The sequence below is a fragment of the Elephantulus edwardii genome, unplaced genomic scaffold, assembly GCF_000299155.1.
Source record: "Elephantulus edwardii isolate Elephantulus edwardi_28Jun2011 unplaced genomic scaffold, EleEdw1.0 scaffold00011, whole genome shotgun sequence".
In the NCBI taxonomy this organism is placed as follows: Eukaryota; Metazoa; Chordata; class Mammalia; order Macroscelidea; family Macroscelididae; genus Elephantulus; species Elephantulus edwardii.
The window spans coordinates 13,399,054-13,425,539 of NW_006399761.1; the positions used below are offsets into that span (position 1 = coordinate 13,399,054).

Genomic DNA, 26,486 nt, shown 5'->3' on the forward strand with positions numbered 1-26,486 from the left:
ACATGCTCTAAAAATGGTCCAAGCCAGCTTTGTCCTGACATAAAAATCAAACTGGATGTTAACACTCCAGATCATAAAGAATCTTGTCTAAGGTCACCTGGGTCATGACTGCCATACCCAAAAAGCACCCAACAACTCATCGCTGATGAGTCGAAACAACTCTTATCTGACCCCCCTGGGGGGTGGGGGTTCCTTTCAGAAACTGTACATCACACAGGAGGAGAACGGCCATCTTTATCCCTCGGAACACCTGCTGGGGTTTCAACCGCCTGCCTTTGGGCTGGCAGTGCGACTACTCACTAGGCCACCAGGGATCCTAGTAATTTTGAACATATTCTCAAAATTCAGCAGGGCTTTCTCAGCCTTCAACCGCTGCTGCTGGGAGTACAGCTCAGGCTCCAGCCAACAGATTTTGATTCACAGTGACCTGACCCCCTGAGGGGTTTCAAGGAGCAGTCAGGTGTGGCCCAACCACCAACCTCTTGGTTCAATGCCCCAGGAGGTGTTTCAGGCTTTCCTCCCTTAATCTAGCCAGATTTCCCCACAGTATTCCTCTGTCCCACTTTGCATTAGATCCTCAGGTCTTTTATCACAACATCTTTTTCGGAGCTTCAAAGATGACCTATCACTTCAAATTGAGAAATACTTTACTGTGGTTGACTGGTCGAAGTCTAGAATGCAAATCAAGTTCTCACTCAACAGTTTCTACACATATTAGTGGCACTGATTGCATTTTTCAGAGCATGTCAGCCTTCTCACATTTTATCCTTGTTCTGTTTCCATGAACCTAGCTCCCTTGTGGCTCGACCTTCTTCTCTTAGGTCTAGGGTAAAAGGGGAGCATTAGGTCTCATTTAGGCGATTCTGTGAGAACAGTACTCAGAGGTGGTATTTCTCAGCTCACTAAGGGCTTCACCGTCTTGTGGCTGCCAAGTGACCACGGGCAGTGTTTCTTTCCAAGTTTTTAAAAATATCGCAGGGAAATAGTCTGAGGTTCCTGGCATCTCTACTGGACTGGCAAATTTAGGGGGGGTTTTCCCTGGGATCTGAGTTTTCTTCTACCTTTTTCTCTCATTCTTTTGAGGTCCATCCAGTGTGGCCCTGGTTGGAATGGTCAGCAGCGGTAGCTGGCTATCTGTAGTTCTGATTCCAAAGTCTCACCTGAAGCTAGGTGGGGTTCATACAGACTGTCAGTCCTGCTGACACATGGCCAGAGTCTTTCCCTTCTCTAGCCTTTGCTCCAGGCACAGAGAACAGCAGGTGTATCTCAGGTGTCTGTTCACAAGCACTGAAGAGCCCGGAGTCTAAGCAAACCAGATGCAGACCATCACCTTTATGACATCAGCAACTCTGCTATTGGCCAAGCTGCCCCACAACACAACTCCTCACGCCTAGTAACCAACCCTACAGGGCACCTAGTTGGTTATGTTTAGGGACTCGCCCCACCTGTGACCCAACGTGCTTTACACACCGATGAAAAAACCACACACAGACAAGTACACGCATTTGCCCACAGAAACACTTAAACTACCTAGCATACATAGGTGCTTTACCTACAGAAAAGTAAGCACACAGATCTACCTATGGAACCACACACACATTTTTTTGGTCGTCATGTTGTGGTTTTTACCAAAAAGTATCCTTTATTCTTGTATGCTTAAGAAAACCTGACATCTATTTTTCTAACTCTAAATTTTTTACTATACCAATCTTACCTTGCAACCACTATCCACATCTTCTGTTCTGGGCAGTAAGCTCTGTAATTCAGGTCTACCTTGTTCAGAGGCTACATCCTTCTCCCCACCCACTCTAACCCCACAAATCTACCCAATTTCTTGCTTTTATAAGCTCTAAGGCATCTTGAATGTGAATCGATGCCTTATATGTAACTTAGTTCATAAAGAACTATGTAAATTTTACTCATGTTAAGTATCTTCCTAAGGAACAAATACATGACACAGGAACAACAGAAAACCACAGATGAAGAATATATCAAGAATAACAATTCATATTTGTTTTAGCCTGAAAGAAATGTCTTAAGTAGTGTTTATTCAGAACAGGGGGAAAAATTTTGGGGAAAAAAATACTGAAGTCAGAATATCTTCGCTCAGATATACTTTGCCAACTTGGGGCTGGGGGCAAGAGGCAAAGAAAGAGTAGGGGGGAAAGGAAATAGGTGCTAAAGGACTTAAAAATAAAACAAAACTCTACCAAGAACCTAATTAGCATTGCTATTCTAATTCCTCCCATTTCCCATAAATTAAGAACTTCAGGTCTCATGGTAACTTCAGCTTCTCAGGAAGATGCAATTTAAATCTTATTCTAGAATCTACAGCACTGAACTGTCAGTAAGTAAGACATTAAAATACAATTTCTCGAGTGAAATCAGAAAATAGGTTAAGTCTTGGAAAGCAGGTAAAATCAAAGAGAAGCACTTAAAAGAATATGAGGCCACTCCGCCTACACACAGTTAGGCTCCCCAGAGACAGTCATGAGGAAATTTGGCTTTACATTTGGTTTCTAAAAATAAATCAATCTCTGGTCAAATATGGATTATATTGGATCTCAGCTCTTCCTCTCAAAACATCCTCTGGTTTGGCAAATAAAAACCCTCAAGATCTTATTAAATATCTAAGGTTTAAATTATTAACTCAGAACTTCAGGAGTTGAAAGGGAGGCTCTGATTGTGACTTTGCACCCCTGACTTCTCACCTATTTTTTTCCCCAATATCTACTGCACTGTTATCACCACCATCAATTTTATTTCTCAAGAACTGTAACGTGCATGAGGCCACCTTTCACTCCGCTACGTTAATGACAGAGAGGGTGAAGAAATCAAAATCTGAAAATCCTCTTCGATAAGCTCACATGTAAAAGAATCATCAAGGTACAAGCTCTATGGTTTTCTAATTCTTTTGGTCACAAGTATATACAATCTTTCCAGTGTCTCTCACTGTGAACGCAATCTTAAGCTTATTCTCTTCTCACATTTCTATAATGAACAATTTTTTAAAATGTGTATGTTAACGTAATTAGTCCCACATATTATTTTTAGAAACATAAAAGCCAGCCCCTCGCAAATGCTCTAGAAAGATATAACATTTAAACAGAATTATAAAGGCTGAATGTGACAAAGGAGGAAAAAAGGGGGGAGGGGGAAGATGCCTATTAGAGCAAGTTAAAAATAGCTTCAATAATCTTGAAAACAATTTACATGATCAGATATACAGCCCACCCACCACCCATTTTTTAACAGCACATGTAGCTGCATAAAATATAGCTCCACATATTTACTGTCGTCAAAATTTCACCACTTAATGGGCTTAAATTCTTGCACAATGACCCACTGGGACTTGGAAGGACAAGGGGGAGGAAAGGAGATCAAGTTCCCTGATTGGTTATTACAAGGACAAAGGTTAGCGATTTAAATATACACTTATATGTAACACTAGCGTGAATATGTTTTAACAAATTTCCCCCTCACAAATACAAGTTTATTTATACTGTTTTGATGATCTTAAGATATATGAAAATATAATCTGATTAGAAGGAACCTGGGTAACCATTTTAAAAGGTTCAAGTCGGATTCCCAGAGAAGAAAATAGGCTTATTGCAAAACTACCCACAAACCTTTGGATAGAATTTCAGCCACACGGAGTCAGCTTTTCCTAAATGGTCACAGAAAATATGTCCCCACAAAATACAAAGAGAGCGATGTGAATTTACAAGCGCCAAGTGCCTGGACCAGTGTGGTCTGCTGGAGCCACACGGGTGACCATGTTCAGGGTTACATACAGACCTGAACCCAAACCACAAGCTGCAGAGATACAGTGAGTGCTGGTGCAGCACACGGCGTGCCACGTTCCAGACTCAGGCACTGCACGAACACAGGGGGGAAAGATCTACATTCTCAGCCTCCAGCCGGACCAACACACCCCACCGCCAATCCACAGAAAATACCTCGAACTGCAAAGCGTATTCATCTAGAGATATTCCTGATCACATGTAAGACAAGGAAAAAGATGATTAAAAAGCAGCGATACCCCTGTCCTTCCAAGTCTTCTTCTGACCGTCCATCTCTCGTCAGGATCTGTCCTCCGGCTGCAATTCTCAAAGCTGCATGCCCACAGAAAGGCTGAGCTGCGGAAGTCTACTCCCTGGGACCCGCCGCATCCATTTCCTGGACGCGAGCCTGCAGCTCCCCGGCTGCACACTGCAGCAGGACAAGTCACCTGACGTCTCTGGGTGTGGAAGGCTGACGCAGTGCAATCTGTAACCAGGCTACTAACGCTGGGCGAACGCCTGCCTGCCTTCCCGCCCAGAGTTTATTCTTCCAGTCACTCAAACCCAGCAGAGCAGGGGAAGGGGCCCACGACCAAAAAAAAGCAGAACACGAGGGTGTTCTTTCAACGTAGAGACAGTATTTGAAATGCACTTCAAACCACGTGCATCTGTGGTGTGCTCTGTTGCTGACAAGAGGGTTGACTAGGCTTTGATCTCCTGTTTCAGTTAAAACTAGGAAAATCAAAGGCTATTCAAAAAGATTAAAAATCAGACTGATTCAAAACAGGTTAAACAGTTAAAAGTTCAAGCCTAGGAAATACCAGGCCTCTTCCTGCTTCCTCTAAAATGATTAAGGCTTAACACATTAAGCATTTTGTCCCTTTTATGAGGGCAAGAAAGGGAAATTATAAAGTCACGGTATTAGATTTATTGAATATATGCTACTACAAACGGACAGTCTCTAATTCCATTTCAGTCATCTCATCTTGCGATGGTTTTCCTTTCAGTTATGAAAATTCACAGCCTTACAGATATACTTATCCTAAATCTTCACCTACTCCAACTCGATTTTTCAATCAGTATTTCTTAGAACCTCCCGCAAGTACTATTAATATGCACTTAGCCTGCAGAGAAATACTCATGGGCTAAGTACATAATTTATTTGGGGAAAATGTCATACACCCAAGTTAAACATCAAAACCAAAAACCCCATGTACAGCCTTTCTGAGTATCTCCCTTCAACCTTATCCAACCAGGATTCACTTGGATGGAGAATGCGGACTTAACATATATTCCTTCCCAGGTTGACCAGTAAATGCCAACTCTTTTTAAAAATATGTCAAAAAATCATCTTGGGGTGGGGGGGAGAAAGCATTCTATATAATTTCTGAACACCATTACATATTTTTTAAAAACTGGATAGCTGTACTGAAATAAGGATACTTTTGGAACTTGCTGTAAAACTGTGTGGGCTGAAGAATCCTAAATATCAGAAGTGCCTTGAATGCCAATGACTCACTTCTTTGCCTGTCCGCCTCTCCTAAATCCAAACATAAATTAAGCACAGACTTTTTTTTTAAAAGTGAAGTCTTCTCAGCTCAAGAATTAATATTTAATTTCAGGCTTTATTCACAAACCCTTACATAACCTGATATTTGAGAGCCCCGTTACCCTGCCACATATCACAGCTGCAAACAGCTGGGCTGTGCCAGGTAAGGGTTGAAATCCCAAACTATTCAGTACTCAATGCACTTCCAAGACAGTATTTTCTAGTAGTAAATTCCTTAAAACTGAAAATCAACATATACTTTAACATTAGAATAAAGTACTCAAAACCAGCATCTAAACACTGTTTTTTAAGTTAGAAATGTCTAATCAAGTTGGAAACAGGATTGGCATCTACTTCCAAAACAACGTGCCTCTGGAAACTATGAATTCTGAGAAATGATGAGAATAGCAAGGCTTCAGGCCTTTTGTTCACATGGTCGCTAAGGGTCGTGTTCAACTGGACTGCAATCAACAAGACTAGCAAAGAGGGGAAAAAAATTCCTCTAGACAAAGGTGCTTGATATTTTTATTACTCTTGTTTTCTGGACATTAAGTCTGACAAACAATACCCTGAGAACAGACATTCATCTAAATAAACTGAACGATTCTCTCGGTAGATTAAGTCCAATTAGGAGCCCTGGCGTTCTGCTGTGCACTGCTGCTGTTTGTGTACTGCCAGCTGATTCCAAACCTTGGGGACCTGAAACAAAAGCCACCACTGCTCCGCCGGCTTCCACAGCTGTGACAGTCACACAAGCAGGTGGTCATGCTTTCTCCCTCAGAGCAGCTGGTGGTTTCAAACCACCAAACTTATGGACAGCAGTCACACACGTCACCACTGAGCCAGCGAGCCGCCTCTTCTTCCCACCACCACCATAACGGCATCAAATTCAAATCAGAGCCGCAATGGGACAGAGACACTGCTTCGCAGTGGGTCTACACGACCAGGTCTTCAGGGCTTTCTCCTTCAGAGTTCCAGGTGCGGGCCCGAACCGGTACCTTTCAGTTACAGGGCCTTTTTCCACCTTTCCCATTGCCAACCATCAAGTCGTCACTCACAGGGATCCAAGGCCACGATCTTTGTGGACACAGACTGCCACGTCTTTATCCTGCAAAGCTGAGGATTCACATTGCCAACCTTTCCGTCCGTTGGCACCAACACTAACCAGTATGCCAACAGGCTCCTCGACCTCATATACCCACCTCTGTCCGTCAGTTCCACCCACAGACACCCTGCAGGGCAGAGTGCAACTGCCCCACAGGATTTCTAAGGCCGGGAACCTTCACAGAGCGGACGGCCTCTTCTTCCTCATGCAGAACCATCAACCTTCAGATCAAGAGCCCGAGGCAGAACCCACACCTTAGCCCTGGGTACAGCAGGGCTCATTGTACCCCACACATTGTTACGTGTCATCACGGTGACTGAACTCCTCGAGAAGCTGACCCCTGCCCATCCTGTGCCCCCCTCCCCATCACACGGCAACGGCAGCACCCAATTCTTTCATCTGCACGTGTTATGCAATTCAGGCCGCTCCGTGTATGGGGAAAACCAAATTAGGGATGTCAACTGGCATTTTACCCATTTCTTAGGACATCTGTAAAATGGAGTGGTTTCACGCTCAGTCATCTAAGCATTTTCTGTTTGGTCAGATCAGCGAAAAGGGCTTTAACTTTAAACACCGGTAACAGAACAAACTTAAAACCACTCAGGGAGCTCTGGTGGCCTAGTGGCAAGAAACTGTGCTGCAATCCTGAAGGTGCGTGGAACACAGGCACAATTATACAACACTTGCCGTTGTCTATTAGTAATACATGAATACAGTCATCGAACATGGAAGACTAACCTCAGAAAGATTACACACACAGAGAGAGGGAGAGAGAGGGAGAACGAGAACCATTCAATCCAAGGCAATAATGTCTCAACAGAAGCGTCCCCCATGCACACAAGCAGGATTTTGTTTTTCTGTGCGTTTCGCTTATTCTCCAACTGAAGAGGATTACATGTGTCTGTTGTTGTTAAGTGCAGTCAAATCACAGACAACTCATAGTGACCCTACAAATGAAAGACCTCAACACTTGTGTAACTTTCACCCTTTCTCCAGATTCATAGGGTTTCCAGAGGCAAGCTATTTCCAAAGTGGATGCCACTCCTGCTTCCAAGCTTGTTTTAATCGGGAAGTTCCACCAAGCACTGTCCACCATGGGTGACCATTATCACACTTGATATATCAGTGTCACAGTGTTCAGCTTCACAGCAACCACGAGTTACCTCTGTAGAACAAATGGACAGACCAGTGCTATCCCACTTAGAAGAATGTCTGACAAAAAAAACCAAAAACAATTAAAACTAGGCCTGAGGGCCGCAGATTAAAGTCACCCACCTTTGACTTGGCAACATAACTTTCTGTCCACTAGGCCACCTGATCTCTCTATGCTGCTGTTGTTGTTGTTAAGTGCCATCAAGTTGACATTAAGTTCCAATTTAACAGGTGACATCAGGTAAGGACAAAAATCTTAAAATTAAATCTTCATTTAGTTATTTTCTTTCAAAAAGTTTAAACATTTTACTGCAGAAAATAAAAACTCATTCAAAGACAATTTTCAAATAGGCCAGTTTAAAAAGACATCTGTTTATTTTGTTGTTTTATGTCGTCGAGTCGCCTGTGACTCATAGTGACCCCATGTACAAAAGCCCTGAAAGCTGCTCTATCCTGTGCCGGTCTCACTGTCTCTGACACACCTACTCCACTACCCCAGTCACTGAGAAAATCTATCTCATCCAGGGTCTTCCTCTTGTCTCTCCTCCCTCACAAGCATTTTACGTAGACATTTTTTCCCCTCTAAAAAGCAAATGCAAAAGCAAATGCAACAGCTTTCAAAGGTGCCACAGAATTCTCCTTTGTGTAAGATGACAGAAGTGGGAAAACAAAACACCTCAAAACCCCCCCCCAATGAATTCCAAACACTGTGACATATTAGGGAATTGGGGATGTCTCCTCCTCTTACAAACAAAATCACTAATTTAAAAAACAAAAACACCTAACTGCTCCAAGTCCATGGATAGCAAGTTTTCTTTGTTCTACTACCCTATTCCCAAGGTCAGCACCACCAAATAGATACATTTTTTAAGAAAGCCAAGAGAAGGCAAAAAGGTTTCAAACTCGAATAAAATTAAAAAGACTGCCAACATTTCTCTGTCCTCACATCTCAGATAAAAAAATCTGAATTTGTGCATTTTCTCTCTTTAGTATGAAAATGACATGAAATCAATTCCAACCAAAGAAATGAAAAAATACGACTTTAACTCTCTCAGAAAGTCTGTGTGCACGCGTTATTTTGTCTGTCCATTCTCAGACGGCTACTGACAGGCCCCTGCCTCTGGGTTAACTTCTCAGCGTTCAAAGTGCCGACTCCCTACAGGACAGGTCAGCGAGCTCCCTGGTAAACAGGTGAGTACGCCAACCACTTCCCTGGCCACTTCACCTGACACAGAACTCCTTTTCCAATGATTTCCTTTTCTTTTCTGAATCCATGAAAACAACAAGGTTTCTTTGTTTGCTTGTTTTACATGTTTAGACACACAGCAGAGTAGGGGGCGGGAAAGCAGCAGTCATCTGGATTCTAACTTGAGGACTGCTAGGTTATTCCTGACAGCTTTAATAATTCTTTACTGCAACAAAACAAGATTTTAAAAAAAAAATTCCTCTAAAGGTATGCAATTAAAACATTATGTTTCATTTGTGAAAAACACTAAACAACTTTTCAAAAAATTCTATCATCTATTGTAATACAATGCCCTCTGGTGGCTTAGTGGTTAAGGAGCCGCACTGCCAACCCAAAGGCACACAGTTCAGATCTACCAGCTGCTCTAAAGGAGAAGCATAAAGCCGTCTTTTCCCAAGTGATTTACTGTCTCAGAGAATCTGCTGAATGATCAGCTACAAGTCAGTTCTAACACCATCTAACAATAACCTAACAACAGACTAAAAGACAGCACTTCTTAAGTCATGAGTTAAACAGAGTTGGAGAAGGATAGTAATCCAGAAAAGGAATACTACTGGGTAAAAAAATATTTTTAATCATATAAACAATTTTGCAAAAACTACTAAATATAGTTAGCATTCACTGGGGAAAACCTCAAGTTGTAATGCTTACTAAATAATGCTAACTTCTTGTATCAGGAGGCAAACATAGCTGTGTGAAAAATATATATGAACTTGGTAAATAAACTAGTATAAAATTTAAAGACTTAAAGACAAACATACAAATATTCCAAAGATTTCAAAATTACTTCAAATTCAGAACTCAAGAACCAATCCAGACTCTGCATAGATCTTTTAGAAACATTTTCCTCCCAGAACTACGGTTTGAGGGAGCCTGCAGGGTTGTTTCGCTGTGTTCTCTGTAGAGATAGCATGAGCCAAATAGGTTTGGTCCAGCAGAAGGTGTCTATAAACTCATCACGTGCGTGTGAACTAAACGTGTGGAGCCAGATGAACTGACGGACAATGAGAGCTCCAAGTCCCCTGTTTTTTCTCAAGGCCACTGGAGGGCACCAACACCCAGTCTACAGCTGCTCCAGCGGACAGTACGTGCCGTCCCTGAGGCTGACAGCTCTTCAGACGGCAGGATGTCAGCTGTTACACAAACTCACAGCTGTCCACTCGAAACCCAAACCTGACTCCCCTGCGGGCTTTCAGGAGGCCGTTAACCCCACAGGCAGAGACTGTCCATCCGTGTTCTTCGGAGGCACTGGTGAAATCGAACCGTCAGAGAAGCCCGTCCTGGGTTTGCAGCGGAAGTCAGGCTACCAGAGCACCCCCCCCCATTTGTGAGACCACCAACCACACTCACCACCAATGGGACACCTGTAATAAAATGCCAACCCAAATCCAAGATCCATTTTCATGAGATTGGAACTACATGTAAAAAAGTAAAACAGTAAGTCAGTAAATAAAATGTTATCGATTTTCTCCTGAGATTGAAAATGTCCAAAATTTGTTAAAAAGAGCTTTTAAGAAAACTGGGGCAGAGACAACATATGACAAAAGTTGAAATCTTTTTTTTATAAAAATGTATTCCAAATTCATTGAGAAAAATGTAAACACCTACATTTAAAAATAGGCAAAGGGTATGAAATAGGCCATCCATGAAAGAATTATGTTGACACGGGCTAGTAATCAAAGATCAATCGTCACCTGAACAAATACATGCTTGCAACATAACTTTTCATTCTTCATCTGGATTAAATGGGTTCTTTCAAAGCGAGTTGCTTATGGCACTGCTACGTAACTGCCATGCATCGTGCTCTCACAGCGACCTGTGTACAGCAAACAACTCTGTTCAATCCTGCAGTCTTATTAATGACAAACCAAATGCACAGCTGCCGAGTGGGTTCATACTCAGAGCGGCGCCCGGGCCGGTTCCCCAGGCTGTTAACTTGGCAGGAGGAGCCAACCGTCTTTCACCGGAGGAGCCGTGGTGGATTCGAACCACAATGCAGCTGGTTAGCTGCACCGCATTCTACGCCACCAGATATGCATACCACAACATGTGAACACAATAAATACAGTGAGCTTTTGTGATAGGGTTACACTTCGGTTACCAATAATTCCAAACTGCCTGTGACACAATCAATATTCTGATTATGAATGGACACTGTTCTGTGTACTGACGGCAAGCCAAACAGCCAATGACACCAAGCCAAAGCCAGGGAGGACAGACAGTCTCTTCTCACGCCATTTCCTGCTCTGAAAGGCCGCAGGAAGGTCAGCTATGGGTCAGCTCTGACCTCAAAGCCCTTAACTGCAAACAACATCTTCAGGGCGAGGAGGAGGTGGGACGTACCCACTGGCAGTGAGTATCGTGAAGATCTCGGCGGGAAGACACCCCATCAGCACCTTCCTTTCTCAATGGCTTACCAACCACACACGCAGCTGTTGTCCACTCCACCACGGTCAGTCCACCTCCACAAGTCAGCAACAAAACGCTACTCCAGTTTTCCTAACCAATATGGATGTTCACATTGGAGGGAAAATACAAATGCACAGATACTGATAAAATATACACACCATCTCTAAACACGGCAGAGAGGGTCAACTGATATATGGCAGGATTGCTTGAGATGAAAAAAAAAAACCCATGACTTTATAACCATTGAGATGAATACTGGATCAAACAAGAATTATCAACAGATACTAATCTGCTTTTGACAGGGAATCAGATACTTAAGGTGCCATCCCTCACACTACAAAAGAGAAGAAAACAAAATGGTAAATATGTAATAAAGAAATCAAGGGCCACCTTGCTAAAATGATAAAAATATTTACCCTGTATCAATGGGGAGCTGACAATGGTACCCCCGATGAATACCACCAGAATGTCACATCTATACTGTATTTTTGCCACGAATCTATCTCTTCAATCTGATCACTAGAAAGAAAACCTTTCAAAAAGGTTAATGTTATAAACCAGAACAATGGTGGAAATGTTCCAGATTAAGGAAACCAAAAGAGATTAACAACTAAATGTAAAACTACGCTGGATCTTGCATTAGAGGAAGAACATTTTACAGAGTACATTATTATTTGGCTACATAAAGATATGATGAGGTTAGTCTCTTGGAGTATTTCTCGAGTTGCTGGAATACACAAGGTAGATTAGAAAATACTATTAATATAAATTTCTGAAGTTGATAGTTGTACTGAGTTACAGAAGAAATGTATTTCTACTTAAAGTAGTCAGTGATAAAAGATAGGAATACATGTAACTTTCTGTGAAGGGACTCAAGGGGGTAAAGAATGTGTTTCCATAGCCCTATCTATAGAGATCAAAGGATTAAACAGGATAAATGCCTTTCAGCAATTGCGAAGTCTACCATTGTTAGACGGTATTGAGTCCTAGCGACCCTGTGAACACCTGTCCTGTTCTGTGCCAATCTCATAATGTCTTAACACACCTGAGCCCATGGCTGCCAGTCACTATGTCAACCCACCTGGCTAAGGATCTTTCTCTGCTGTCCCTCCATCATCTTGTTCTTTGTACAGTAGTATAAATCTATGTAATTACTACGATACTTGATCATCTTACACAATTTAACATGAGTGATAAACTGAAAAATTAAAATACCAGTAATAAGTTTATTATAAACAAAAAGTGGAAACCACTGAACTATCGAGAGCAGAAGTATTTTGCCAGAGACTTTTCAAAAATAAATTCAAACAAGAGCCAAGTATAAAATGCCTAAATCTTTAAAAGCTGTCACCTAGTGAAGGCAAATACAGAATGAATTTTGGTAACTATGGGGTGGGGGGAGGTTGGCTGGCTGGCTAACAGTGTTTCTGTTTAGTCTTAAGAACAGAAGGAGCTCTGGTGGTCTAGTAAGTAAGAACTTGCACTGTCAATCAGAGGCAGCTGGTTTGAATCCACCTGCAGGAGAAAGATGGGCAATCTCCTCCTGTTGAGATTTAGTCTCTGAAAACCCACTGGAGGGTCAGCTATGAGCTGGTAGCCATACAACAGTGTTAAGGATACAGATGATAAGAAGTGCACTAGTTTCCTTTGCCAACCTTCCTAAGTCTCTGGGGTGGGGCAGACTATACACAGTCCTGCCCCTCTGTGGCCCTCAGCTGCACTATCACCATCAGTTTATCACTGTCCTCACCTAAGCCTCTGTTCTGTGTCATTACCTCTCCTATGCCACTGTCAACTGAGACCTCTACCTCCTTATAATCATTCCTTCCATCACCTCACCTTCACTAAAACCTGGCTTTTCCTTGAGGACAGGTACTGCTTTCTCTGTGGAACTCTGAACATGGAGGCTGATTCATCTCCTGGACTCTAGACTCTTCAGGAGATGGGAGGCGGCCAGTGTTCTCTGTGGTGTTAAGGGCCTGTTGCTCAGGATGGCTTTCGTAGCCCCTGCCTCTGCCACGTGGATGGGATGGACTTCCACAACGGGACTGGCCAGTGCCGCCACCAGACTGAGCAAACTCCACAGCAGATTTGGAGACTCTCACTACCAGCAAAGCAGCAGGGGGCATGGACAGTGTGCATCCTCCCAGGCCAACGATTCCTGTGCCGTTCAGCCTGGGGCCTGCAGGAGCTAGGGTGAAGAACCGGAAACCTGGCATGAGTCAGGACTGCAATGCCACAGAACCAGAGCCTTCACCCCTGGAGGATGAGGGGGACAGCAGCCATTACTGACAGAGCATCTGCTTAAAGCTGGAAGGCTCAATGCTAGAGGGCCAGCGAGCACATCTCAGAAGGTGTCTTGACCAGGTAATTGTCTACTTGTTGCCAACCCGATTATAGCCTTTTGACGTCCCTCATACGGTTCTGTGTGGTCTCTGAGGGGCCACATCTTATTGTGGACCCAGAAGAAGTAATGAGATTGGTGGTGGGATGAGGAGAAGGAGGTGTGGGTCAGGCCTGACCTCAGGGGAACTGGTTCTATATTGTACACAAGTGAGACCCAGACCTCTCCAAGGAGCACCCCATGTGTACAGTACCTCCAACTTCCTGGCTGTCTTGTTAGGTGAAGCAATCCAATCAGCTCATAGGTACTGCACAACCGGCATGTTCACTATTGGTTCAACGTCTCTCCTCAAACCCACTTTATCACCTCTTGTTCTCTGAATCAGTTTCTCACATTGTCATCTGTGTGTTTGTCCAATCCAGGGATTTGGTTTTTCTGGAGTTATCTTGGATGCCTCATTTTCTCTTTCAGATCCACATCTACCAAGAACCCAACTGGCTCCATACTCACCCCAGTGCTTCATGTTCAAAATCCTCAGATGACAGCAGAAAGCTCTCCTCCAATCCAACAGTCAGGTATGACTCATAGTGACCTGATGAACAGGTCTGAACCCTGCCCTGTCCCGTCCTCGGCCAACCTCGTCATCTGACACACTAGAACCCACTGCTACCTATTTAACAAATGGACAGTAAATACTGTTTTTATGGAAACTGTAGCTAAAATGGGAGGCAACATTTAAAAAGGACTTGCAAATTGCCTTAAAACACACTGGGTATATGGGAAATGGAGCAAAAAATAAAAATGAGAATCAGTACTTCCCACAAGAACCATAATAAGATGCATACATCAACATTTTTCAAATGTCTCCTACTCAAAATGCCTAACTTTATAGCTATCACTGAAAAACAATGCCCTGTATATATAATAATATTATAAAAATGTTACACAAATCTTTGAAAAGAAAATTTTAAAAATAATGTAATTTCTGACAAAATACCAGAACATGTTTTAGGATTTCATCCTCATAGTTTAAAAACAGCAAAGAAAGGGGAATAACGCTAACTGGGGCGGGGAAGAAATTTAAAAAAATATCTAGAAACCCTTTTCTTTCCGTGGTACAAAATCAAAGTCATCAATGAAAAACTAAGAGCAGGAAGGAGAGGGGCGGGGAAAGCCCTTCTTCCTTCAGTGGACATGATGAAACACTATAAACCTAACATGTTACAGGAAAACAAAGGTCCCTGAGTTAAAAAGGTGCTTAGAAATCTCATGGATTGTTTACCTGAAGTTTTACTCAGTTCTGCTGAAAAGATAGCGGTTGGGGGTCTGCGCGCGCTCTCTGCATCAGAAGGCAGTTTCTGCTCTGCTTCTTTCACCAGAACCTCGGGTTTGCCGCCTCGGCCTTGCTCTGGTCGGGCGGCCACAGGAGACACGTCTGGAGGCGGTAGGGGTGCTCCCGCTGCAGCCGCGGCCCCGTCTTTGGGGAAGTCCTCGGACACAGGGCTTCTCTCTTGCCCTCTCGGCTGTACATCCTTGAGAGCAAGCTCACGGGCTCCTTCTGAGCAAGGCAGCGATTCGGCTCCGTCCCGGGTCTCGGCGACTCCACTTCGGAGGGACCTTACCACGTCTGTGTATTCTCTTGCAAACTGAGGGGAGAAGTCCGTCTTACAACTGCCAAATGTGGGGAACTCGTCTATAATCTCAATCGGAGAGGAATCTGAAAAGGTTTCGCTTTCTCTTACTTGGGCTTCCTTAGAAATAAAGAATCCTTGGTCTGGATACAGCGTGGAGTGGAGCGCCTCCATGGGCAGCGGCATCTTCTCCTTTCTGGTCAGCGGGGTGACATCACCGGGCAGCAGGCTGCCTGCTGCGGGGTCTACGCCAGGCTGGAAGGATTCTAAGTACGGCTTTGCTGCCTCGGGCGGGGAGACGCCGACCTTTTCCTTCGCTTCCGCCGGCGTGGCCGTGAGACTCTCCTTCACCAGCACCACGGCTTCGTCTTGTTTTTCAGGAACTTCTGGTATAGAATCGTCACTAAATAAGTCAACAGGCTCAGAGTCGGGAGAGGAGTCCTCCACGGGCTCCGAATGATCCGGCCCGGGCTGGGCCATGGCGGCTCGTTCTGAGTAATGAGAGAAATCAGGAGTCAGCTCGGTGGAGAGCTTCGTTCCCTTGATCAAGTCACACGCGATGGATATGTAAGGGGCTTCTGCTTCGGCCGCAGTGGCCTTGGCAGGCTCAGCCTCCAGGACTGCTTCCTTTAATCCACCTTCCCTCTTCAGGGGGACACTCATGGCCTCTTCGTATGGGGGCGGATTTTCAGACTCAAGTTTTAGGTTTTCGTAATTGGACTGAGGAGCTTCTAACGGGGACGAGGTGGGCTGGGCTGCAGGTGGTCCAGCGCCGGGAAGGACGGAGGTTAAGGGCGCTTCCATCACGATGTCGGGCAGCACTGGGGAGGGGGTCGCTTCGGAGTCCTCGAAGGACGGGCAGAGCTGCGAGCCGGGGTGCAGGGCCTCCTGCAGGGCTTCGGACGTCTGGACCAGGTCCACCTTCGTCTCGTAGGCACTCTTGGTCCCGGCGGCTTCGCTGAGCTCGCTTTCACAGGCCTCCTGCACCAAGTCGGGGGTCAGACCTTCGGGCACACTGACCACCGCGCCCGCGGGCACCTGTGACAGCCCGTCTGTGGTGACATAATCTGTCTCGGAAAGCTGTGCCGCCATGAGGAAAGGATTAGACGTTTTGATGCTCGTGTTCTCAGTCCCAATTTGGGCCTTTTTCTCTTCTATTTTCTTTTCATCGGTCTTATTTTCCACAGTGTGGTCTCCCACCAGGGGGAAGATACCGGGGGCCACGCTGCTGGCCGCAGGTGGCTGGAAGGGCGCGCACGTGAGGTACGCCTCTGGCCCGCGCCCACCAGCTTCCGGGGTGCTGGGGAGAGAGGCGACCTCGTTGCTGCTCTCACTGTCCTTCTCGGGACTGGTCTGCTCCAGGCTATCGGCAAAATACTTCTTATAGGCTCTGCTTTCCTGCGCGCTCGCTGCCTCGCCTCCGGCCCCCAGCCCGCCGTCAGGCTGGTAGGGGTCCCCGTAAGCACCTTTCACTTCCCACACTCGCTCGAACGGCTTGAAGTCTGCATACTCCTCTCTCATGGGAGCTTCTCTAACAACTCCGGCGGCTCCTGTCCCCTCACCGTCCTTTGTCTGTTCCAGGACCTTCACTCTGTCCTCCTCCACCGATCTGGCCATGGCCCCCAACGGCTCCTGCCGATTATGAAGGACGCCGTTACTAACCACGTCGTCCTCTTCATCTTTATCCGTCACGAGGGCTGCTTCCTTCCTCGAAGCACCACCGAACGACAACCCCATCTGTGAGTATTCCAGTTCAGAAAACTCTGGGAAGTCTCTATCGACAAATGGATTTGTGGCCTTCTCTCCGATGCGTCTGGAAGCGTCATCTGAAGTTTCTTCCAGCATTCTTTTGGTGGGTGACGCGGCAGATAGGTTACCAAGATACTCGTGTTCTTTAAAAGGAGCAGCTGAGAGAGGAGACAGAGAAAGAGAAGCAGTGGTGTCAAGCAGGACAGATGGGAGGTCCTCTTGGCCAGCCGAGACAGCGCTACCTGGCTGCTCCTTCAAGTCCATAATTTTCTCTGTGGCCATGGACAGAAAGGAAAGTTAGAGAATGCCAGTGCTCTTAGAGTTAATGCAAGTTTTATGACAGGTTTAAAATAGAGTTAGTAAAGACTTAGTGTTAACTAAAATGGGATGTTAATAGAGCTTACTTCATCAATAGCAACTGAGTTCACTGTAATTATTACTAGAAGCACTGAAAAGCTGCGTTAAGAAGCATGCACACAGCTCAGAGGCAAATTACGTGCGATCCAAAGACTTATCAATTCTCTGAGAAAATGCTCGAGTGTTACTAATGGAGGGAAACTACTTTTACTAGTTTTAGAGGAAAAGGTGTCTAACAATATAAGCAAGGGCATAAACTAAATGCCACACACTTGCATTCATTTATATAAAAGACTTTCAACTACAAGCAAGTTGCTGTACTTAAGAACTGGTCATTGCAGAACTGTAAGTCAAGGGTCCAAGAATTCCTTACATAATTCCAATTGTTAATCTGCTTCTGCCTTGGACAGAACACAGCAATTTCAAGTTCTTCTGAAGGCACACATTCTTGGAACCGAGCTAACTTTTATTAATCTCAAAACTACTTTGTACAGAGCTTATCAAACTAGAGAGTTAAGAGTTAGAATACACAGAGGTAAAGGTGAGCAGAAAGAACTTGCCTGTAGAGGAGAGCATCACAGGCTCGGATGCAGCAGGAAGAGCAAAAAGGGTCTCATCTGAAAAACAAATAGAATATAACCTCAGCAGAGATAAAGGCAAAGTCGGAAAGAGAGTCAGGACGGGAGGAGTAAGCAAGGATTCAGGCTGGCATGAGTTAACACAAAACTTATCTACAGAGGAAAAGCCAGAGAAAGGGGGCATTAGCTAAAGCAGGACCATTAATGCCAGTTAAATTACCACATATATTACAAGGTATTTCAATGCTATCCAGAGTGTCTCATGTATCAAAACACAGTTAAAGGGTTTATACTAAAGGAAGTTCATGAACAAAAAATGGCCTCTAGAAACATCTCTTCCTGTTTCATGGATTTCAGACAATATGCTTTGTTTTATTCAAGGCCAAAATCAAAGAGATATATTTATTTGAATAAAAGTAATAGCTACTTTTAACTTTTTTTTAAAAAAAGCTCTATATATGTTCAATTAAGAAAAAACCCTTTCCAACAACGGCGCATTTCTTTCCTTACATTCTAGGTTATCTGATAGCCTCACCATCACTGTGCACTATTCTTTGACTGTATTAATCATGCGTGCCACTGCCCAGAGGAAATACTAGTTATCACAATGAGGATGCTTGTTTTTTATTTTTTTGTTTATAATTAACTTTAGTTGTAAGTGATTAGGCCCCTCATCATTCAAAATGTTTTACATGCAAGAACTCATTTTAGACTCAAAGGGAGGGACACTCAAGTCACAGAAATGTTTTCACTCACTGAAAGCAGACAGTCCATCCTGGGGCTGGAACTGCTGACGCAGGGACAACCAATGCCTGCCCTTTAATATCCTGCCCTCACATCCCACAAATAATCCTTTCTTCCCATTATCTTCACTTGCTGCACCCGCAGCTTTCAAGTCCCAGGCAGCCCTGGCGCTGTTGGGTTTTGTGTACAAGTTATGCTTCTGTCTCGAAGCTCTGAAGTCATTGGAACACAGGCAGTCTCTTCCAGTCAAAGATGACAGCCTTGGAAATCTGGTAGAGGGTTTCAACAAACAGCGGGCAGTTTCTTGAACTAAAACCACCACCATTAAAAGAACAACCTCACTGCCCAATGCCAAGACTTACAGCAACCCTGTCAGGCAGAGCAGAATTACCCCAAAGGGTTTCCAAGGCGTAATTTTTACAGAAGCTGACTGTAGCTGCCTCTCCCATGGAGCTGGTGGGTTCAAACCGGTGACTTCTTGGTTAGCAGGAAGGAGAATTCAGCCATTGCACAAGCAGCGTGCCTCAGCTGCACTGAAGGAGGGCTCAATATGAACTGTTGTTGTTATGTGCCGTCAAGTCGCCTGTGACTCATAGCGACCCTGTGTACAACAGCCCTAAACCCTGCTCTGTCCTGTGCCAATAGTACTGTCTCTGACACACCCATCCCAATTACCCCAGTCACTGAATCAATCCACCTCATAGAGGGCCTGCCCCTCCTGCGCTGTCCCTCCACTCTACCCAGCATGATGTCCCTCTCTAAAGACCTGTCTCTCCTTACAACATGTCCAAAGTATGTTAGACGGAGCCTCAGAATCCTTGCCTCCAAGGAGTAGCTTGGTTTAATCCTCTCCAGGATGAACCTGTTTGTTTTCTTGGCAGTCCATGGTACATTCAATACTCTTCTCCAGCACCACATCTCAAAGGCATCAGTTCTCCTTCTATCCTCCCTAGTCATTGTCAACTCTGATGCATAACAAGTGATTGCAAAGACCATGGCCTGTATCAGGCGGACCTTAGTCTCTATGTGCACTTAACTACAAACTCTTAAGAGACAAAGTTAGGAATGGACTTTGCTTTATAATCTGAGGACTGCCTGTATATACACAACCAGTTATGAGACTCTGGCAATTCAAGTCCAGACTCATTCTGTCAATCAGCATGGCTCACTCCACACTGGTAACCTCACCTCCTATCAGTTTGAACTGACAGTTGGCAAATGTTAAGCAACTGCAGTTTAGACTACAGAACTGTTTCTCTCAAAAGACAGTTTTAAATAGTCCAAGGAGTGTTAATGTAACAAACAATGAAGACCTAATAAGAAAAACCTGCACATTATCCAGGAGGACAGGTAGACAAGACTGTTAAAAATATGAAAAAAATCTAAGAAATATAGTTCTCATAAACAGGTGGTTCTTCTCCAAAGGTGTCCCTTACACAGGACACCGGTGGTGACCGGCTCCCACAGAGATCTTAAGGCCTTGGGAGACTGTCCTATCGGGTAGCCAGGTGCAGAAATCAACTTGACCGCAATGAATAACATATATTTTAGATTTTCTCTGGAATAACTGCACACTTCAGGCTTCTTAGCTGGAGTGGTCAGGAGTAAATCTATGACTGTGTTTAAAACCCTTTTCTATGATAATGGACTCAAACTAATGAACCCTCATTATGATGCCACAGGACTAGACCACGTTCATTCTGTTACACACCCTTAAGAGTCACTTGGATGGCTGGTAACCCCAAAAACCCAGATAGGGTGCACGGTCCACCCAGCCAGCCAACAGGACCAGGAGCCGAGGAGATTCATGAAGTATGGTCATCGTGCTTTCCCTAGACAAGAGCCTGCTGTTCACAAATGGGTAAACGACTGTATTACAAAATAATTTAACCCCAAACTACTTCTTTCAATCAGTTCTGACATACAGCAACCTTCCACTGGATTTCTGAGGCTGTAAACTTGGACAGAAGATACTGCTCACCTGTTTCTCCCCGAGCTGCTGGTGGATTCAAACCAATGCTATATTAAGCAAAAAGCATTCTGAATTACTGAATGCATGTTCCATAATCACATGTATGTATGCTATCCAAGTTTTATTCTCCAAAAAGGTGGCACCTCATCCTTATTTATAGCGTCTTTTCATAACATCAAATGCTAACCACCAAGTTTCAGTGAAATAAAAACTTTAATCCTCAACCTCATCCATGCTATTCTGAAGAGCCAGTCAGAAAAATGTAATAATTATGAAACCCACATGTACAATAAAAATGGCTCCTGCACACAGTAAGTAAACACACAGCAGCACACTCCGCAAACTTCCACTAAATAACTGGCCCCAGAAGCTAAACTTTTCCACACAGTGTTTCCGGTCTTACTGCTAGCAAATAAAGGGACAATTCTACACGTTACTTTGCCCAAAAATACTTAAAAGTGCAAATTGGATTCAATCTAAAACTGATAACGAAAGCCTCCCTCACTGTTAAAATGTAACTCAATAATCCCTAAATGGCATATCTGCTCATCAATCATTCTAACCATATGCCACACCCTCCCACCACTTGTTACCCAAGAAACCGTAAATTCACATTTCAGCTTTCTTTCTAATCCATGTTCAGCTTTAATTTTGTTAGTGTTCTACTGTATCACCACTTAACCTCACAAAAGCAAATCACACAGCTATTTAATAGCAAAGACAGAAATTTATAATTGAACTTGTCATTACAACGAGGCCCACTATTTTCTTCGTGCCCTCAGTAAAATGAACATAATCGACAGTACACAAAGATAAATTCCATTTTAACACGGAGTAACAGCACAGTCTTCCTAAATCACAGCAAACGACTCTTCTTTAAGGAGACTGTTGTAACAAGCGTTTGCAGACGGCCAGATGGTCCAGACCAGGGAAATGCCCGTATGCATAGAGCAAATGAAGACAGTCACTCAGGCGGACAAGGGAAGGGGGACTCGGTTAGAAAGCCCACAGTGGACACAAGGCCATGAGGGGAATTAGAGTTAAGGCCTCCAGAAGGAGGAGCTTCCCCAGAGTGAGCAATGAAGAGTACATGACTGGACAAAGCTACGTGCCACTCAGGACAGCAGATGACATGGGATTTTCCGGCCAGCCCTGCTGGTAAACTGCTTCCTCCATCAAGGTCCACCAGAGGTCTGTTTGTACCCTACCCCTGCCAGGCCCCGAACACCTCACACCTCCTGTAATACTCAGAGCGGCAGTCCTCAAGGGACTGCCATCTGGAAAGACAGGTTTTTAAAATCTGCCTCCAGACTCCGGTAGAGGCTCTGCATGTGGACTGCTCTGCTCACACACACACGAGGGTCTCTGACTTTACTCTCATACAACTCACACAAGGTTGGGGGGGGAGCTTTTGCAAACAGTCCAGCCCTCCATGCTGGCCCTAAAAACGTCAAGTTTAGACAAATTTTTAATTTTCCTCACTTCCCTCACACAAGAAGCAAGCTTCAAAACTATAGTTCATACAAGAGTCCACAATTAAGGTTGCATAGCGGAATGTACTTGGGGCGGTGGGAGGGTGCGGGGGGATTGTGTACCCAGGGAAGGAGTGTTTCTTTTACTTTTGAAAGAGAGGAGCGAACTGGGGGGCGGGGAGAAGTGCAGCAATGAATGAATGGAAATCCAAAATCTCTGTAAATGCTCACTAAAATTATTTTTAAAAAATATTAAAAAAAAACCCTATAGTTCATGAAAGACTCTTTTTTTAAAAAGTAAATCCCTTTATGAAAAAAATTCAAGTGATGCCTACAATGTATTATTACTTGTCAATTCCGAAAGTGTGTATATGTATGTGTATATATATATATATAATACTCTCTCTCAATATCAATTATCATTGTCAGTAACAGTGATTCTGTTCCTTAACGCACTTATATAAAAAATTCACCACAAATGTAACTGGTCAGTACAAACTATACCTTATTATAAAAAAGTCATTAAATGTAAAACCACAGAGAGGCACTTTTGGTCTTCTAAAGTAAAGTGCTTTAGAATAACCTCAAAAAAAAAGAATAACCTTCTCAACACAAACAGCTCTAAAGCTGGACAACACACATGAAGCAACTGTCTTCACAGCACAGGTGGGACTGGAGCATGAGTGTAGAGGGAACGCACACACTTGGCAGCCTGGTGTCCAGCCTGGAGGCACCATCTGTCTACAGCACAGGACAAAAGCAACCGCCACACTCTTTGCTGAGGTGGGAAGGCAGACCAGAATCCAGAGTGACCTGGTGGGTAGAAGCTGTTCTGCCAACACAAAGGTGGGCAGTTCAAATCCACCAGCTGCTCTACGGCAAAAAGTTGGACTATCTGGCCTAAAGAAGCTGTGCTGCCATCCCGAAGGCACACAATTCAAGGCCACCAGACGCTATATGGGAGGATGGGCAATCTCTCCCCTGTGATTAAGTGCCTCTGAAAAGCCACCGGAGGGTCAGCTATGGGTCAGTTCTGATTCTACAGTACACAACACACAAAACCTGACGGAGGGTCAGCTATGATGGGCTGGTTCCAACTCAACAGCAATGCTTGAGTAATGTCATTGTTGTTGTTGTTGTTGTTGTTATGGGCCATCGAGTCACCTGTGACTCATAGTGACCCTATGTACAACAGTCCTAAACTCTGCTCTGTCCTGTGCCAATCGCACCATCTCCGATACACCCATCCCGATTACCCCAGTCACCGAATCAATCCACCTCCTAGAGGGCCTTCCTCTCCTGCGCTGTCCCTCCACCCTACCAAGCATGATGTCCCTCTCCAAGGACTGGTCCCTCCTTACAACATGGCCAAAGTATGTCAGACAAAGCCTCAGAATCCTCGCCTCCAAGGAGCAGCCCAATCTAACCCTCTCCAGGATGAATCTTTTCATAGCAGTATGATATATTAGGAAGGGCCAGTCCTTGGAAAGAGCTTTCATGCTTGGAATGGTAGAGGGCCAGAGAATGAAGAAGCCCCCCCAACCCGACAAGATGGCTTGACAAAGTGACTGTAACAACGGGCTCAAGTGTATCACGATGATGAACATGGCACAGAGTAGGGCAGGGTTCAGATCCACTGTTCAAAGGGTCACTACAAGTTATAGCTGACTCAACAGCACCTAACAAAAAAACCAAGATATATAGAAAGGATGCACATAGCGAGTAAGCAAAACAATGGCAGAGGAATATATTTAAGGAGTCAACTGTAAATACTCAAAATTAAGTGGAAAAAATATCACTGTTGTTGGTTTTGTTATATACTGTCAAGTCAGAACCAACACATAGCTGACCCTCCAATGGGTTTTCAGAGATAATAAATCATGCAAAATTAGACTGCCCACCTTTCCCCTGCAGAGCATCTGGTGGATTTGAACCAAGTGCCTATGGGGTTGCAGCACAACTCCTTAACACTGTCCCCAGAGTTCCACCTACAGTTCACTGTTGTTGATTGTTGTCCAATTGAGCATGACTCATAGCGACCCTATGAACAAAAGGCCTGAAGCCATTCTGTAAATATCAACATTTATCAAAGTTCATAAGAGTTTCCGGAGGCATGTTGTTTAGGAAGTAGATGCCACTAGAGTTCACCAGAAGACCTTCAAAGTAGACTGGACAATGCAAAGGGGTGGGGGGTGGAATCACTGAACTTAAGCAAAGAGCAAGAAAAACTATCTTGCCGGTAACACTGTTGTTAGGTACCCTTTGGGTAAGCAGTGCAACTATGTCACCTGAACTCCCTAATAAATGGATGAGAAGATACAATAATTTAATTTCTTCTTATTCTTTTAAAGGTTGATGGAATTTCTGAATCATAATTACAGTATAAGACTTATATGTAAAACATATAACAAAAGCACAAGGCTAGAAGGGGCACATGGAAAGATTGCTGTTCAATTACATATGAAAGTTCTTAACAGAGGGGGCACTATGGTGGTCTAGTGGAGAGGGAGTTGCACTGCCAACCTAAAAGGCAGGTAGTTTGAATCTCACCAGCTGCTCTGAAGATGGGTAATCTTCCCCTATGATTTACAGTTTCTGAAAACTTGCTGGAGGCTCAGCCACGAGTCAGTTCTGATTAAAGGCAATGAATGAGTTTGCATTATACTGTGGAAAAAAAACCAAAGGAGATATAAATCCACTTACTTTAACTCTCAGTCCTTAGTTAACTGACACAGGTACATTCTCTCTCTCTCTCCCAGGACAGAAATTATTTAGAAAATGCAATCAATATCAATCAATGGTGGTTTGGATGCAAATATTGGTCAAAGTTTTTCACAAATATATCCATTAATCATCAACTCTTAAAAAAGAGAAGAAAATTTAATCTAGCAATTCATAAAAAAAAATAATTATTATCAAGGGAAAGCTTATCCCAAGAATGCAAGGATGGCTCAACATGCAAAAATTTTAAAAGTTCACATTAAAAAACCAAACACTAAAATTCAGTTGTTAACAGCCTAGAATAATCCAGAGTCACCTCCAGGATTAACTGTCAAAAGCATGTGACAAAACTTAACATACATCATCATAAAAACATTCATACAAACTGGGAATATTGTTAGATTCCATCAAGTCAATTCCAATCTAAAAAACACAGACACAGACACACACACAGACACACACACACAGAGCTATAAACTACAGAGCACTGCTGAAATTACAGGAGGCCTAGACCATAAACGTAGGTAGTCTCCTCCCATGCTATTTACTGCCTTTGAAAACCTGTTGGAGGGTGGGCTGTGGAATTGGTTCCGACTCGCAGGTACAATAATAAACAATAAAGATACACCAGGTGCATGGACTGAAAGAACTGCACATCAAGAGAGCCAGTTCTTGGCTGGTTTCTCTTGTACAATCAGAGGCATTCACAGGCTTTGTTCCTAACTTTTTATACCAATTTGTACAGTCACCAATCTTGAAAATAGGATGCCTCCTTCTCAGCGCAAGAGGTAGAGAGAAGCTTAATACGCCAAATGAAAGACATAGGCAGGTTTCTCTCCTATGAGGAAACCCACTGCACGTACAGGTGTCACCAGCTTCCCCTTCAGGCTGCCCTCTGGGGAATGAGGCCCAAGAATCCTGCCCAGACACTGATACCGTGCCTGCATATCTCTTCTCTCACCTGGGTATCATGGAACTTCTGCCAACATCAACGAAACTACAGCAACCCAGCCCAAACAGATAAAATCTTATACCCTAAAAAAGAACAATTCTTCTGAAGCTCAACTATGGACTCAGTGCAATCCCAAAGAAATTCCAAAAGAAATTTCATAGAAATCAACCAGCTAATTCTTAAATTTATATGGAAGCACAAAGGACAAAGGGAGACAAAACAAATTTTGAGGAAGCTCCAAGAGGGAGGAGTCAAACAACTTGCTTTTGATAGTGTATGTAAAATTAACTCAACTAACAGTTTAGTACTTGCTTATGGATAGACAAATGAATGAACAAAACAGAAGTACATAAACAGACATTCTTACATTCTGGGCATGTTGTCAAAAGGACCAATCTTGAGAAAAAGACACCAAGCTGGGAAAGGTGGAGGGTCAGAGAAGAGGAGGAAGACCCTCAACAAGCCAGGACACATGACTGGAAAGGACTCGGGCCCATCAGAGCTGTGAGGACGGCACAGGGCAGGTCAACGTTCAAAGCTGCTGTTCATAGGGTCAAGACAAGTCACCCCATGAGGCAACTCGACAGCACTCCAAAACAACAACAACAATGTGGACAACTGATTTTCAACAAGAGTACTAATGCAATCAAATGTTGTTGTTAATGGAATACTATGCTGCATTGAAAAACAAGGAACTCATGCAATATTATTCAAAATGGGTGA

At 43.9% G+C, this 26,486-nt stretch overlaps 1 protein-coding gene across 3 annotated transcripts in view; it reads right to left on the reverse strand.

The window, feature by feature from the left end:
- RTN4 (reticulon 4) overlaps positions 1-26,486 on the reverse strand; it is a 62,322-nt gene that overhangs the window by 25,815 nt on the left and 10,021 nt on the right. Inside the window, exon 2 of one of the 3 annotated variants that reach the window (XM_006880928.1) lies at positions 14,870-16,979. In XM_006880928.1, the coding sequence (XP_006880990.1) occupies positions 14,870-16,979 (2,110 nt within the window). Of the gene's footprint in view, positions 1-4,042; positions 4,077-14,869; positions 17,250-26,486 lie in introns of those variants that run through there. The other 2 variants (XM_006880927.1, XM_006880929.1) reach the window with 2 other exon arrangements.